This window comes from Saccopteryx bilineata, chromosome 3 (assembly GCF_036850765.1).
Source record: "Saccopteryx bilineata isolate mSacBil1 chromosome 3, mSacBil1_pri_phased_curated, whole genome shotgun sequence".
Classification (NCBI taxonomy): Eukaryota; Metazoa; Chordata; class Mammalia; order Chiroptera; family Emballonuridae; genus Saccopteryx; species Saccopteryx bilineata.
Window position 1 is genome coordinate 7,785,233 of NC_089492.1, and position 15,477 is coordinate 7,800,709.

Genomic DNA, 15,477 nt, shown 5'->3' on the forward strand with positions numbered 1-15,477 from the left:
GACAGAACTTTCCGGTAGACCTGATGTGTGTGTGTGTGTGTGTGTGTGTGTGTGTGTATGTATATATATATATACATATATATATATATATATATATATATATATATATATATATATAGTGAGAGGGACAGGTAGGGACAGACAGATAGTGTTGTAAAGTACCGTACCTCACTTCGGCAGTTTACGTAGAGACACCAAGTCCAGATGAATTTTTAACGAGTTTTATTAAAGGAGATTTATTAAATATGCTGGTCGCATATGACTAACACGGGGCATTGCAGACCCAAATTGTGTGCGCCGAATACATCTCAGAGGCTGGTCATATACCTTTTGACCACATACAGGTTGGGGGGAGCATGACATCATGACATAATTATTAACAAGATTATAACATTGTTTAGGGGATCCATAAAAACATTAAAACTTTTAAGCTAATACAATCAAAGACATTTACAAATCTTTTAGTGTCTGTCTTTCCTCTTTTGCCTAGTATGGGATTCCAGGAAGGGAGGAAGAGCCAAATTCTCAGGATTCCAGGAAGGGAGGAAGAGCCAAAATCAATGTAGGGTGGTATATAAATTCTGTCTCCCATTGAAAGAGAAAAGAAGTTCCTCAGACAACCTTTATTCTGTAGTTAAAACTAAATGACCCATTGTCCTTGTAAGTCAGAAAGCTTCTACATTCTTCTCCCTCCCCTCCCCAAGGAAAGGATGGGATGGGACAGAAAGCCTGACCTTTCTTCCTAAAATATTAATATTAATTTTGCAACTTTTTGGTACCTTACCACAATAGGAAGGAAGAGAGATGGGAAGCATCAATTCTTTGTTGCAGCACCTTGTTGTTCACTCATTGCTTTCTCATCTGTGCCTTGACAGGGGGGCTGCAGCAGAGCCAGTAACCCCTTGATCAAGCCAGCAACCTTGGGCTCCAGCTGTTGAGCCCACACTCAAGCCTGCAATCTCAGGGTTTCAAACCTGGGTCCTCTGCATCCCAGGCCAACATTCTACCCACTGCACCACCGCCTGGACTTAATAAAATTTTCAAGTATTTCTTTAATATATGTCACACACACACACTAGTATACACAATTGACTTTTATGTTAATCATAAGTCTAGAAAGGCAATCTAATCTTTTCTAATCAATATTCTTAAATGAATCATAAACCAAAATGTGATGATGCTACCGTAAGACTTCTCCGTATTACTAAATTTTCCGAAAGCTCAATGTTGAAACAGTACTGCTCATGCGTGGAAGAAACAGGAGACACACAGCATCACACACACAGAGCCTGGCACGCTGCATACAGGTGTAGCATTCATTTTATTACTGTAACTATAAAAAGAAACTTACTTACTCTTGAAATTTTTAAAGGATTGATTAAAACAATATGTCACTTTTATGAAAATATTCAAACTGATAGCAGTGCAAAAACTCAACAGCCTAACCCCCTGGTTGACAAACTGCTGCTCGCGAGCCACAGGCGGCTCTTTGGCCCCTTGAGTGTGGCTCTTCCACAAAATACCACGTGCGGGCGCTACCTCGGTAAGGAATGTACCTACCTATATAGTTTAAGTTTAAAACATCTGGCTCTCAAAAGAAATTTCAATCTTGTACTGTTGATATTTGGCTCCGCTGACTAATTAATGAGCTTGCTGACCACTGGCCTAACCCAACTTAATCCTACTCACCCCTCCCTAATGTCCTTGGAACTGCTGGACAGAGTTTCAAAGTTGTTCAGCTCTTAACCAGCCTGTTGCTGGAACACAGCAGGAGGGCAACAAAAAGCACAGCTATACTTCTTTGTGGCTGAAAAGAGACTAGAGCCTGCTTACTGCCTTACCCTGAGTCAATAGACAGAAACCAATGGGGGGGGAGCTGTGTAAGGGGAGAAAGTCCCGCTGAAAACGCAGAGCTGACTGATGCTCTCAGGCGGCAGCTCAGGTCTTGGAATGCCCTTCCGTTCTCTGGTTAAAGTAAAGCAGCTCCTCAGCACATTACACAGCGGTGATTCTGCTGCCAGAGAATCATTCGGTTCTCGGGTGAGACTTTAAAAAGACGGCAATGAAATAAGTGACCAATAGTTCAGTGGACATGTTCCTCTAGACACTGTCCTATCCTCTTTACAAGCTACCCTTTAGTTCTTTACCTTCTGTTATTCCTAAAATTGTACCCAAATGCCCTTAAGGCCCTACACACTTATCACACCCTAAAAATGGACTTTCCTTCCATCCCAATTTCCCCAAAGTGCTCTTCCTCCAAAAGAACCTGTCATCCAACCAGAGCAGTTCACTCAGATGATCAAGCCTGAAACTCTGAAACTGGAGAGTGAGTCTGACTCCTTCTCCCACAGCCGCTCACCCAACCGACCCTATCAGCTAAACGTCCACAGTGCTCAGCCTCCACTGCAGCGCACCCCGCGCCCTGCGAGTCCAGAGCTGGCTGCTCAGTGCTCAGCCTCCACTGCAGCGCACCCCGCGCCCTGCGAGTCCACAGCTGGCTGCTCAGTGCTCAGCCTCCACTGCAGCGCACCCCGCGCCCTGCGAGTCCAGAGCTGGCTGCTCAGTGCTCAGCCTCCACTGCAGCGCACCCCGCGCCCTGCGAGTCCACAGCTGGCTGCTCCGGCTGCCTACTGCAGTAACTGCTCGTCCTCCAGCCTCTCAGGTGTTTGCAGAGCAACCGAGTCCCTCTGCAAATCCACACTCCTGAACCATGGACCAAGCACTGGGTCACAAGCTATGTATACAGACAGAGACAACAGCCACAGGTGATCACAGAGTGTCATTACAATGTCAGTGTCCTTACAAGCTCAGCATGTGTCTTCCCCACCAGACTAAGCTTCACAAGGGCAGGAACAATGTCCATGATTCTTATTATGTCCACTATAAGGACACTGCTGTGTCCTCGGTGTCTAGCATCACTGACACACAGTGTGCGATGAGTATGTGGTGACTGAAAGACAAATTCACTGTATACAAAAAGCCTTCACCTTCCCAGCACCAATGACTTACGTCCATTGGCGACTGGTTATTCCCACCAGCATGACTCACCTCCAACATTTCCCCCGCGCTTCTCCTACGATTGCTATTGCTATTTCCAATCAACTGATACCTCTGCAATCACTCCGGCCGCTGCTGCCATCTTCCACTCATCTCACCTTGCATTCTCCTCTGAGCTCCGCAACGTCCTTCTCAACGTGCCTGCCATTGCCAGCTGTCCGTGTCAGCCATCTACACAGGCTCCTGAGTGGACAAGCTTTCCAAAGCTAGGGACTGCTTTACTCACCTCTGCATTCCCCGTGCAGCAGTACCTTGCCCATGCAGGCACTAAAATATGTGCTGAACGAATCAATCCCTGAGAGAACTCCACCAGGAAAACAAGAAAAGCTGAAAGAGAACATTTGTGACTCAAGGCCTATCGACAGTGCCTGTGACGGAAAGGACACAGGGAGAGTATACACTCCACTGCTGGAGATCAGTAGGGCAAACCCGGTGAGACATCACCGGCTAAACGGCTTGAGGTTTGCATCTAGGTTCCCAAGCTTTTGATTCTAAAACATCTTCTGTTCTTGTCAGCGGATATATTCTAATGTCTAAGACTATAAATTTCAGACTTTTTGTAAGTAGCCAACACTATTTCCCAACTGCAACCGAATGCAGAATCACATCAATGGAACAGGTGTAAGCAGAGCTCCCAGGTGAAGCCAGGTTAGAGAGGTGGCCCTGCTCCGTCACTTCCGCATCCTCTCCACACAAAGTCCCGGCTACACTTCCATGGCAGACATTTAGAAAACTCTGGCTATAAAGCTAACTCAGGATTCATTTGTGTCATTCTCAAATGTGGATCGAGAACAACATGGAATCTTCAGGACCTAACAATGAGAAGCCTGTGTCAGGAAGCGGGCTCTTCTAACGGTGACATACATAGAACTGACCTGGGCAGACATGTATGTTCCTTCCATCACTCTTAGACCCGAACTGTCCCATTTCATGAAGCTGGTGCAGTCCAGACACACCTGGCACCACTTCCCAAAGGTGTTCCCATCCTTGGAAGACCAAGCAAAAACCAGATGGAACCAAGGGAAAAGTGGAACGGATAGACAAGTCACTTACGTCTCTTCCTAATCCGGGCTGGGAACTGCAGAGGAAACCGGACCTCTGACAGTCATTCACAAAGCACGGCCAGCTAACAGAATAGGAGGAATCTATAGGGACTTAGACCCCAAGCCCCAGCTGTTGTGCACTGACCTGGAGAGCCCTCCACTCTGCAGACACCCCATAGAACCAGGTGCAGCAGATGGCAACAATCCAAAAGGCAATGATGTTGTCCTGACAACAGGCTAATTCTAAAAACATGTTCATAACGGATTTCTAAATTCCCTAAAACATAACTGTGTAAATTCTATCGCATCTAAATTATTAGATATTATCACTTTTCATTTAGTGGACCAAATAGCTAATAAAATTACTCATAAAACTAGTTCATAAATCGGTTTAAGTTTGAGGTTGTCAGCGAGTCAGTTCTTCCGACTTCCAGCCCAGTCCTGTGGCTTGGCTAGCACCTTCTGCAGGCTCCTCGTGGTCACAGGAATTGACAATGGCAAACTTGAACACCTAATAGTTTCTCTGCCCGGCGGGAGCGAGATCTATTTAACGTTAAGTGCAACCACAGCACGGAGAACTCTGCAGCCAATTGCCAAGACAGTGGTGGAAAAAGCCAATTAAATAGCAGGGATGTGAAGAACACTTAGCATTATCCAGGAAAACTACTGCAGCAGAAATACCCTGGAGCTCAGGTAATGAAAAGAAAAGGGTAGAACTGAATAACTCAGCAACTAAAAATAACCACAAAAACCAATGGCATCTGGAAGGACAGAAGTCCTGTTGAGCACTACAGAGCAGAGGGTTTATTGCCTAATTTTAGAATACAGCAAACTCCTGATTCGGAGGTACAATAAAAAAGAAATGAGTATTGATCCCTTCTTTAATAAAAATTAGAATGCTGCTATCTAATAATAAAGTTAGAGAGCAGGAGGTACGGTAGCCTATGTGGGAAGAGGGAAGTAACAGCAGAGCTGGCTCGTTTCAAGAGCTGAATGAAACTGGCAAACACGAATGATAAAAATTTTGACACACTAATTATAGGAGGAACTGCTAACCTTCATTTTGTGATCATACTTCCTCAGAATTGTGTTCATTCTACAGCACAATCATTCCAAAAAGAAAAAGAAAAGAAACCTACAAACTCCCCATAAATTAAGCCCACACGTAATGATTCATCTCAACCTTTCGGGGTTTCATAACTCAAAACACCATTTAATAAATCAGAAATTATTTCTTCCTTCCCATGGCTGAGAAAGAAAGAAACCCTGCCATTTGCAATAGTATGGATGAACCCTGAGGGCTTGGGGCTAAGTGAAATAAATCAGACATAGACAAATATTGCATGATCTTAAAGAGAGAGAGAGAAACATTTTTTTCTCCTTTTGGAATAAAATACCAATGATAAGAGAAAAGCCCGATTATTTTATTTCCTCTTCAGGAACAGTATAATTCACCAGTCATTGCCCAAATCATTCACAGAATTCTACAATTCCTGGCTTGTGACAGAGACAAAGAGAGACAGAAAGAGGGACAGATAGGGACAGATAGGGACAGACAGACAGGAAGAGAGATGAGAAGCATCAATTCTTCGTTGCAGCACCTTAGTTGTTCATTGATTGCTTTCTCATATGTGCCCTGACCGGGGGACTACAGCAGACCAAGTGACCCCTTGCTCAAGCCAGTGACCTTGGGCTCAAGCTGGTGAGCCTTGCTCAAACCAGATGAGCCTGTGCTCAAGCCAACGACCTCGAAGTTTTGAACCTGGATCCTCCACGTCCCCGTCTGATGCTTTATCCACTGCGCCACCACCTGGTCACACAATGCACTTTTTTCCTAAACCATATGTACAATTAAAAACTGTTAGATCAGTTACTCCAAATTCTTTTCTGTTGGCTAAAGGAAGAGCCAGTTCAGGATAATAGTTAAATGTTTCATTTCAAGTTTTTAAAAGAATTAGAAAATATTTGAAAGAATTATGCTAAAGTCGTAAAAAATCTTAAATACCCAGCTGTAGAATATATGGTATTGCTAACTGTAGAAAATCTGAAAAACACAGATCATTGTAAAAGAAATAAAAATAACTCATAATCCCAGCATCTTCAGCAGAATAATGTTGAATGGTCACATGAAATTTTGTTGGGGATGTTCTACATTCACTGTGCACCACATCCCCATGAACGAATACTGAATTTTCTGGGTTTTCACTGTTATAAAGATTACTGTTAAACATCTCAGTACAGAAATCTTGGTGTAGGTTATGCTTTTAATTCTTTCTAAAAGATCCCCAAAGTGAAATTACTGGGTCAATGAGCAGAAGCATTACCAGCACACTGGATAAAATACAGTGATACCTTGAGATACAAACAGACCAACATACAAATTTTTTAAGATACGAGCTACGACTTGGTCTGTATTTTTGTTCGAGATCTGAGCTAAATTCCAAGATATGAGTTGTGATTCGGGAAGCTGCCACTAGTTGGCGTACAAATCCAGTATCGCATGGGTCCAGTATCGGCAGTTTGATATACAAGTTGACTGACTAACGAGCTCGGTTACAGAACGAATTAAATTCACATCTCAAGGTACCACTGTACTGCCAAATTACTTTCCCAAAAATTTGTACCAATTTAAACTTCTACCTTTTCTACTGCATCTCACTGCCTTTGCCTGTTATTGTTTAAAAAACATCTTCTGCCCTCACTGGTTGGCCCAGCAGTAGAGTGTTGGCCCGGTATATGGAAGTCCCAGGTTCAGTTCCTGGTCAGGGCACAAAGGAGAAGCAACCATCTGCTTCTCCATCCTCCCCTCTCCCTTCTCCCTTTTCTCTCTTATCTTTCTCTCTCTCTCTTCCCCTCTTACAGCCATAGCTCAGTTGGAGAGAGTTGGCCCCAGGCACTGAGGATGGCTCCATGGCCTTACCTCAGCACTAAAAAATAGCTTGGTTGCCGAGCAATGGTCCAAGATGGGCAGAGCATCATTCTATAGGGGCTTGCCAGGTGGATTCCAGTCGGGGCACATGCGGGAATCTGTCTCTCTGCCTCCCCACTTCTCACTTAAAAAATAAAATATTTAGGAGTCTGACAATAAAAACCATTTCAGCTTTTAATTAGCATTTATTAGTGAAACTAAAACATTTCCCTCTAAGTCTTTACCAAGCATTTGTTCTTAGACTTGTAAAAGTGTAGGTGGTACTTGGTCCACACAGGGATGGTGGTATGTGCTTTCTGATATGCAGAAATGCTACAAATATTTTTTATATTTGATATTTATTTTGAATCCTTCAAATCTGTAGCCACAGTTTTTTCTAATATTTCTACTCTATTCCTTTCTCTCCCCATAAAGGCAGTATGGAGTGTGCGGTTGTGAGAACAGCCACCTGCATGCTGCATGCAGTGCCCTGGGTTCTAGCACCGCACCGTTACCCAGCAGCCACCTGCATGCAGTGCCCTGGGTTCTGGCACTGCACCGTTACCCAGCAGCCACCTGCATGCAGTGCCCTGGGTTCTAGCACCGCACCGTTACCCAGCAGCCACCTGCATGCAGTGCCCTGGGTTCTAGCACTGCACTGTTACCCAGCAGCCACCTGCATGCAGTGCCCTGGGTTCTAGCACTGCACCGTTACCCAGCAGCCACCTGCATGCAGTGCCCTGGGTTCTAGCACCGCACCGTTACCCAGCAGCCACCTGCATGCAGTGCCCTGGGTTCTGGCACCGCACCGTTACCCAGCAGCCACCTGCATGCAGTGACCTGGGTTCTGGCACTGCACCGTTACCCAGCAGCCACCTGCATGCAGTGCCCTGGGTTCTAGCACCGCACCGTTACCCAGCAGCCACCTGCATGCAGTGCCCTGGGTTCTGGCACCGCACCGTTACCCAGCAGAATGGCACACGGAACCCACTGGCTTTCAGCTTCCTCTAAGTGATTTATATTAATGTATTAATTTTTTTTTTTAGCTAAAAAAAACGTAATTCAATTTCACTTTTTCCCTTAACTTCCTTCTCTGGTGACCCCAAGATTCTTAAATTAACTCTCTCCATAGATACTGATTTTAGAAAAGCTTACTGAATACTTATATATATTAAAATGCAAAGATTTCAGTGGGCAGAGACATGTAAGAATAAACAATGACAGGCACGTGAAAACTTAGGGGGAAAATTTAGAAGTAGCAGAACGATGTATTTAGAATGGCACTGTACATTGGCAAAGAATGATATTGTTCCTCAACCTGGGCCACCTTTGGTCAGAGAACAACTAACTGTAACTCCGGCGATCTCCAGTTTCCAGGGGGTACATTCCAGTGCGCCTTTGAATCTCTTGAAACTATGCAAAACTTCACGTCAAAACCAGCATTTTTCTGTGAAAGACTAATCACAGCTTGCATCTGATTCTCAACAAGGTTCAGTCTGCAAAAATATTTAGGAACCCCTAATCTAGACAAAGAGTTCATGTTTGCCTTCTATTCTCCCCTTCCCCCCTCAAAGCAGTGGAGGCCATATTGGGATGTTCTGAGTCCACCTCCTCATTTCTGAGAATGTCAAGAACAGGTTTCCTTCAATGACAGCAATAAAACCTTTCCACTTGCCCCACAGGATAAGGGGGTACCCACTTCTTACACAGGGGTTCATCTAGAGGAGAGGATTATTGACATATATAAATGGAGTCCATATGGAACTGGTGTTCATACAGAAACATGTAAAATTAGTAGTACAACAAAAATAGCTGAGTAGTGATTCCTTCTTTAATAAAAATCTAAATCCTGCTATCTAATACAGTGGTGCCTTGAGATACGAGCAGACCAACATAAGAATTTTTAAGATACGAGCTGAGACTCGGTCCGTATTTTTGTTCAAGATCCAAGTGAAATTCTGAGATACAAGTCGTGATTCGGGAAGCTGCTGCTAGTTGGCGCATGGGTTCAGTATTGGCAGTACAACACCAGCATCTCATTCTTTCTCACGTGTTACCTGCAAAATCAAGTCAAATCTCGTGCGTTGTACTCATTCTTGCATCATTTTTGCATTTTTTACTAACTTTTTTTGTGTGCTATCATGGGACTGAAGGAAGTGAGTGTAAAGGACAGTGGTGAGAAGAAGAGAATGATGTCGATGGAAGTAAAGCAAGAAATAATAGAAAAACATGAGCGTGGTGTACGAGTGATTGAACTGGCAAGGCTGTACGACTGCAATGCATCTACAATTTGTACCATCCTTAAACAAAAGGATGCCATCAAAAGCAAATCCAGCGAAAGGAACTACAATTCTGTCCCAATTAAGGACAAATATCCATGAAGAAATGGAGAAGCTTCTGCAGGTGTGGGTGAAAGAGAAAGAGCTGGCAGGAGATACAGTAATGGAGACTGTAATATGCGAAAAGGCACGTATTATTTACGGCAACTTGAAGAAAGAACCCATCAACCTCAAAAGAGGCAGCAGAAGATACATTTTAGGCAAGTCACGGCTGATTTAAAAATTTCAAGAGATCTGGCATCCACTCGGTGGTGAGGCATGGTGAAGCTGCAAGTGCTGACGTTAAGGCAGCTGAGGAGTACATCGCACGTTTTGCTGCGCTTATCAAAAAGGAAGGCTACATCCCCCAACAAGTGTTCAACTGTGACGAAACAGGATTGTTTTGGAAAAAAATGCCCCGGAGGACTTTCATCACTGCAGAGGAGAAGAAGCTGCCAGGCCATAAACCCATGAAGGACCGTCTGACCCTTGCATTGTGTGCAAATGCTAGCGGTGACTGTAAAGTAAACCCACTGCTAGTGTATCATTCCGAAAATCCTCGAGCCTTTAAGACTCACAAGATTCTTAAAGAAAAACTGCAGGTTATGTGGCGCGCCAATGCTAGGGCATGGGTTACACAGCAGTTTTTTATTGAATGGGTAAATCTCGTCTTTGGTCCTGCAGTGAAGAAATATCTTCAAGAAAATAAACTCCTGATGAAAGCATTACTAATCCTTGAAAATGCTCCAGCCCACTCACCTGGTCTTGAAAATGACATTCTCGATGAGTTCAAATTCGTGAAAGTCCTCTACCTCCCACCCAGCACTTCAATCTTACAACCTATGGACCAGCAGGTCCTTTCCAACTTTAAAAAGCTTTACACAAAGCACTTGTTCTGCCACTGCTTTGAGGTGACTGAGAATACAAATCTAACTGTTCAAGAGTTTTGGAAAGATCACTACGACATTGTGATATGTTTATGCATTATTGACTTGGCATGGCAAGAGGTTACAAGAAGAACCTTGATCTTGGCATGGAAAAAGTTATGGCCTGATGTCGTTGCAGACAGGGACTTCGAAGGATTCAAACCAGAGACCAGACTGAGGTAGAAGAATTGGAGGAGATTGTGTCCCTCGGAAAGTTGATGGCTCTGGAGGTAGATGAGGGTGACGTAAACGAGCTCATAGAGGAACATGAGGAGGAACTCTCAACTGAGGAGTTGAAGGAGCTACAGATGATGCAACATACAAAGCTTTTGCAAGAGATTAGTAGTGAGGAGGAGGTAGAGTCGGAGAAAGTGATTTCTACAAGTGAAATTAAAGACATGCTGGCAATGTAGGAGAAGCTTTCAAGTTTGATTGAAAAGAAACATCCAGGAAAAGTTTCAACTGGTCATGCTTTAGCACTTTTTAATGACACTTGTTTGTCACATTTCCGTAACATTTTAAAAGGCAGGCAAAAGCAAACTTCTTTGGATAGATTTTTATTCAAAAGTCCTGCAAGTGAAAGTGTCAAAAGTGCAGCCAAAAAGCAAAAACAGGTGATGATTAAATGAAAAATACATAATGTTAAGCTTAGGTTAAGAAAGTGCATTTTTTAACAATTAAGTTTTTGTGGTTTCATTTTAAGTAAAGAAAGTGCAGTTTTAGTTTTGTTTAAAGTAAAGAAAATGCAGTTTTAGTTTACATTTAGTGTTAAGAAAGTGCAGTTTTAGTTTACGTGTCTACAGTGCCTGCATCCCTTCCTCCCTCCCTCCTCCTCTGCCATTCACCTCCCATTAGCTGCACTCGTCTGTCTCCAAGGTAAGAGAACAGTACTAAATAATACTTTTATTTCATATATTTTGTTATACATTGGTAAAGTATACATGTGTGTTTCTTAATTAAAAACATGTCTTTTTTCATAATTTAGGATAGTTTGGGGATGTTTCACAGGGCTGGAATGGATGAAATCTGTTTCAGTTATTTTAAATAGGAGAAATTTGTTTAATATGAGTTGACTGACTTACAAGCTCGGTTACAGAACGAATTAAACTCGTATCTCAAGGTACCACTGTAATACCTAAAGGCAGAGAGTAGTAAAAATATAAGCAAATGGGGAGAATACGATAGACCAATATAGAACTGGATTCGCCTGCTGCAATCCAGCCTGCTACTACAGACACACTATAAATATAAATGACAACTTGGTCATGCAAACCAAAGTTGACCTAGGTAACGGGTAAAATGTGGCTTTCTCCGAAGAGTGAGTGCCTTCATTTGACTCAGTGAGGGACCTCTGTCTCCCCAAACACACAGCCTCTCTTTCCTTTTAGAGGGACGTGAGGGCTGGGGAGGAAGCAGAGGCAGGAGAAAATCAGCCTAGAACACCAGAGACAGATGTCTGTTTCTGATTCAGGTTTGCCCACTCCAAGTCACCCAAAGTGGGAGTCCAGGCAGACAGAGTTCTCCAGAGAGCCAGCCTCTACTCAGTCGTTTGGGGAAGTGCTTAGAACCATCTGGAACTCCTGAAGCGGAAGAGTGAGGTACGGGGTGAGGGGGACCTGCCCACTCTGGCTCTCTGGAAGAGTCTGCCAGGGTCAATCCCAGGCCTGGGGCAGGCACGACTCTGCTCTGACCCACCAGATCCCCGCTGACTGACGGAGGCCTGCAGGCTCCACGGACCTCCAGGTTAGAAGGCAAACCCTGGGGCCCCAGAGGAGGCGGCTGCCAGGCCCCTGAATGGGAGAGCAGGCCAGACTGTGGGCACAGCTTCATCTATAACAGCTACATGTTTAGATCAGTCGTTCTCAATGCAGGGACTATTCTGCACCCCAGGGAACATCTGGCAATGTCTGGAGACATTTCTGGTTGTCAGAACTTCAGGAGACAGAGAGGATCAACTACTAGCTTCCAATGAGTAGAGACCAGAGATACTGTTAAACATCCTACAATGCACATGACAGGCCTTCACCTGCCAGACAAAAAATTATCCGGTCCAAGACACCGAGAGTGCGAACTCTGAGAAACCCTGCTTTATATTATGATTTGCAGGCCTTGCAAATGTTACAGGCATACCCGCTAAGAACTTAGTCATATATTATAAAAATAACACGGTTTTTATGAGTAAAAAAGGTTGTTCCAGGTTATGGTATCCAAATAATGACTTCTTTGGCTCTAGTTAAGATCCAATCAATCATTCACTCAGCATTTCCCAAGCACCTGTTATGTAATTAGGCACAGTGCTAAGCAAAGTGACAGTGTTCAAAGAAACCAATAGAAACCAATTGTAGGAGTCGGCTGCTGCCTTGCTTCAAGCAGTGAGCATGAAAAAAGAAGTGAGACTTTGAAGACACACCCTTCTAGTTTCAGTTCCAGCTCATCACTGTCACTAGACCTGTGACTTCACTTCCCTGACCTTCCATCTCTCCATTTCTGTAGTGGGTCAAACAGGGCCTCTCTTCGACTGGGAGAGAATTTAAAGATAATTCAGGTAAAGCACAAAGTGTACTGCCTGGCACACAATCTGTACTCAATAACTCATTCAACAGCAACTTTTACATTTTCATAATGTAAAGAGTAAGATGGAAACTGCCTGTATGCCTATAAAAAACACAGTCAACGCAACTGAGATTTTGAGCACACGAACACAACCTGAGTCAGGTTAACTGCATGGCACATAAATTCTTTCAAATCCTGGCTCCTCTCTCCCTCCCTCTCCAGCTTTATCTCCCACCATCTACATCATTTTTAACGCAGCCCTAGATCCCCATAAGTGGGAACAGATTAAAAGATGGCATCTGATAGTAACCAAAACAGTGGCAGGCCAAAGGTCACTGTGAGAAAGAAAATTCTTCAGCTGTAACTGGCCCGGTGCTGGGTAGGAGAGGGGGAGGGGGAGAGAAGGAGGCAGGGGAGACAGAAAGAGCCAACACAAAAGGCTCAGCAGCCAGTAACCTGTGCTCCTCGTGGTTAGGGGTTACAGGGCCAGATTTGCATGTGACCTCAGTCAAGGTACTGAAACTTATCAAGGCTCTGTCTCCTGAAATACAAAATAAAATAAAATGAATGGATTAATAAGTTTTAACATTTCTTTGACTCTGATTCAGGCTTTGAAATCCAAGAATATGAGTTTAAGGGCACACCATACTGTATTGAGAAAAATAAAATCCACCTTATCCATACACGTATGAGGAGTTCAAAGTAATCTTTATATCAAGATTAAAGATAAAATTGCCACAGCATTACATAAACCTTTCTAGTATCAGCAAATAATTCCTCTCTTCCCACCTCTAGACAAAACATACATTTGAGGCTGACTTGGTAATGCAGAGTTCCACAGGTCCATCACAGTTGGAAGTTGTGAATTCTAGGAAATATGGGCTACTTACGAACTTACTGACAGGTGTTTAAAGATTCTCCGGTACAAAAACACTTACTCAAAAGATCCTACTTGCAAACGCTCTCAAATCAACTAGAATCATGTTCTCTCGCCATCCAAGATCAGAATGCATCCATACGGGCCACTGAGCTTAAACTCACACTGCGATTCTCCGGGTCGTTTTAAAATGGGTCGCGAGCAGTATTTATTCAAACTGCCTCCAACATTCAGCGCTTTCCAAACTTCAGCGTCCCTAAGTAACACGTAGGGCACTTAGCACGTGTGCCGATTCCGGGACCCAAAGTGTCCAGTGTGGAGCACCTAAGCCGGCGTTTTTGATGACCCGCCAGGTGAATCGGAAGCAGGTGGTCCAACAGTCACACTCACAAAGAACACCCACTTCAACCCGTGCGGACGCGTTCCGGACGGCGAGCCCTCGGGCTGCCACCGGGAAGGACCCTGGGCCAGGCCCAGAGCCCCCGGGCCCGCGCGTCCCCCGGGCGAAGTGACAAGGCGATGGGGTCGTGGTCATTTTCATCTTCCCATAAAGTGCCACCCTGCTCTGAAGAGGACTTTGAAGTTGCCGAGGTTTCGGTTACCACAGAGTTCTGACACTTAGCAGTCCTGCGTCCCTAACGCTCGGGCCTCAGTTTCCCCGTCTGTGCAACGGGCTCGCCTCCCGGGAAGGCTAATCCGAAGCGAAACTAACTCGGCGGGTCGCGAGCACTTCCTGGCTGTCCCCAGCCCCGCCTGGCTTCCCGTTCGCCCCGGAGGACGACCCCCACCCGCGGAGTGAGCGCCCAGCGGGCCGCAGCCGCTCAACGACCCCCGCCCGGCCCGACCCGACCCTCGCCCCGCCACTCACGGGTAGGCATGGCGACCCCGAGCCGCGGTCGCAGCCGCTCCGAGGCTCAGCGGGGCCGCGCCCACGGGACCATGACGCGCCGGTGCCGTCTCGCGGAGGCCGGGACGAGGCGAAGGGCGAAGGGCGGAGGGAATGGACGCGGACCGCACGGCTCACGCAACCGAAGCCGGCGACAGCTGCCAGGGCCGGCCCAGCTCCGCGCCGGACGACGCGTCGGGCGTCCGCACGCCCTGACGTCAGCACGTCGCCGACGCCCAGGTCCCGCCCCCACAGGTCGGCCGAGCTCCGCCGCGGAGTGGTCACCTCTTCGCTTGGGTTGGGGCAGACAGCGCCGCGGCGCACAGGGGCTGGGGTTGGGGCCCTGGGGGAGGATAGCGCATAGAACAAGTTCGGGCTTCGTTTTATTGTCAAACCGCAGTGATCTGAATCATACTCGTTTTCAGGAAACCTCATTCGAGGGGCTCGTGTGTTACAGCTGCCCCCCGTGAAGAGGTGGGGGTAAGCCCGATTGCTTTCAGTGCCTGAGAACCCGTAGGCTTGTGCCTGGATGAGCTGCTGAACTTGCCCTGCGCTCTGCAGCCTCTGATAGCAGGGTGTTTGTGTTTTCTTGTATTGTCTTTGAGACGAGCTGAGGTCACTTGGGGTGAGGGCTGCGCAGTTTTGGAGGGTATCGAAGATGTCATTTCCTCCTGTCATTTCTCTCCTGACTCTTGGAGAGATTTTACACCTCAGGAAGGAGTTCGTCTCCTCCAGAACGGGCAGTCTGTCCACTTGGCTGAGCCGTTTTTCTTTACTCTCCGAGTGTCATTAATAATTGTTTTATCTAACAGTCACCCCGCTAAGCGGCCATTGGAGCCAAGGGCATTCAGCAATGCCCATGCACTCTGCCAGGCACTGTGGGCTGTGGGCAGCCAGCGCCGACAAACA

The 15,477-nt window shown here is 45.7% G+C and overlaps 1 protein-coding gene across 2 annotated transcripts in view; it reads right to left on the reverse strand.

The window, feature by feature from the left end:
* The window catches only part of EFR3A (EFR3 homolog A), a 79,524-nt gene extending 64,764 nt beyond the window's left edge, over positions 1-14,760 (reverse strand). For both annotated transcript variants that reach the window (XM_066265644.1, XM_066265645.1), the window contains exon 1: positions 14,551-14,760. In XM_066265644.1, coding sequence (XP_066121741.1) covers positions 14,551-14,560 — 10 coding nt within the window. In that variant the 5' untranslated portion in view covers positions 14,561-14,760. The remainder of the gene's footprint in view (positions 1-14,550) is intronic.
* Positions 14,761-15,477: the final 717 nt, after the last annotated feature.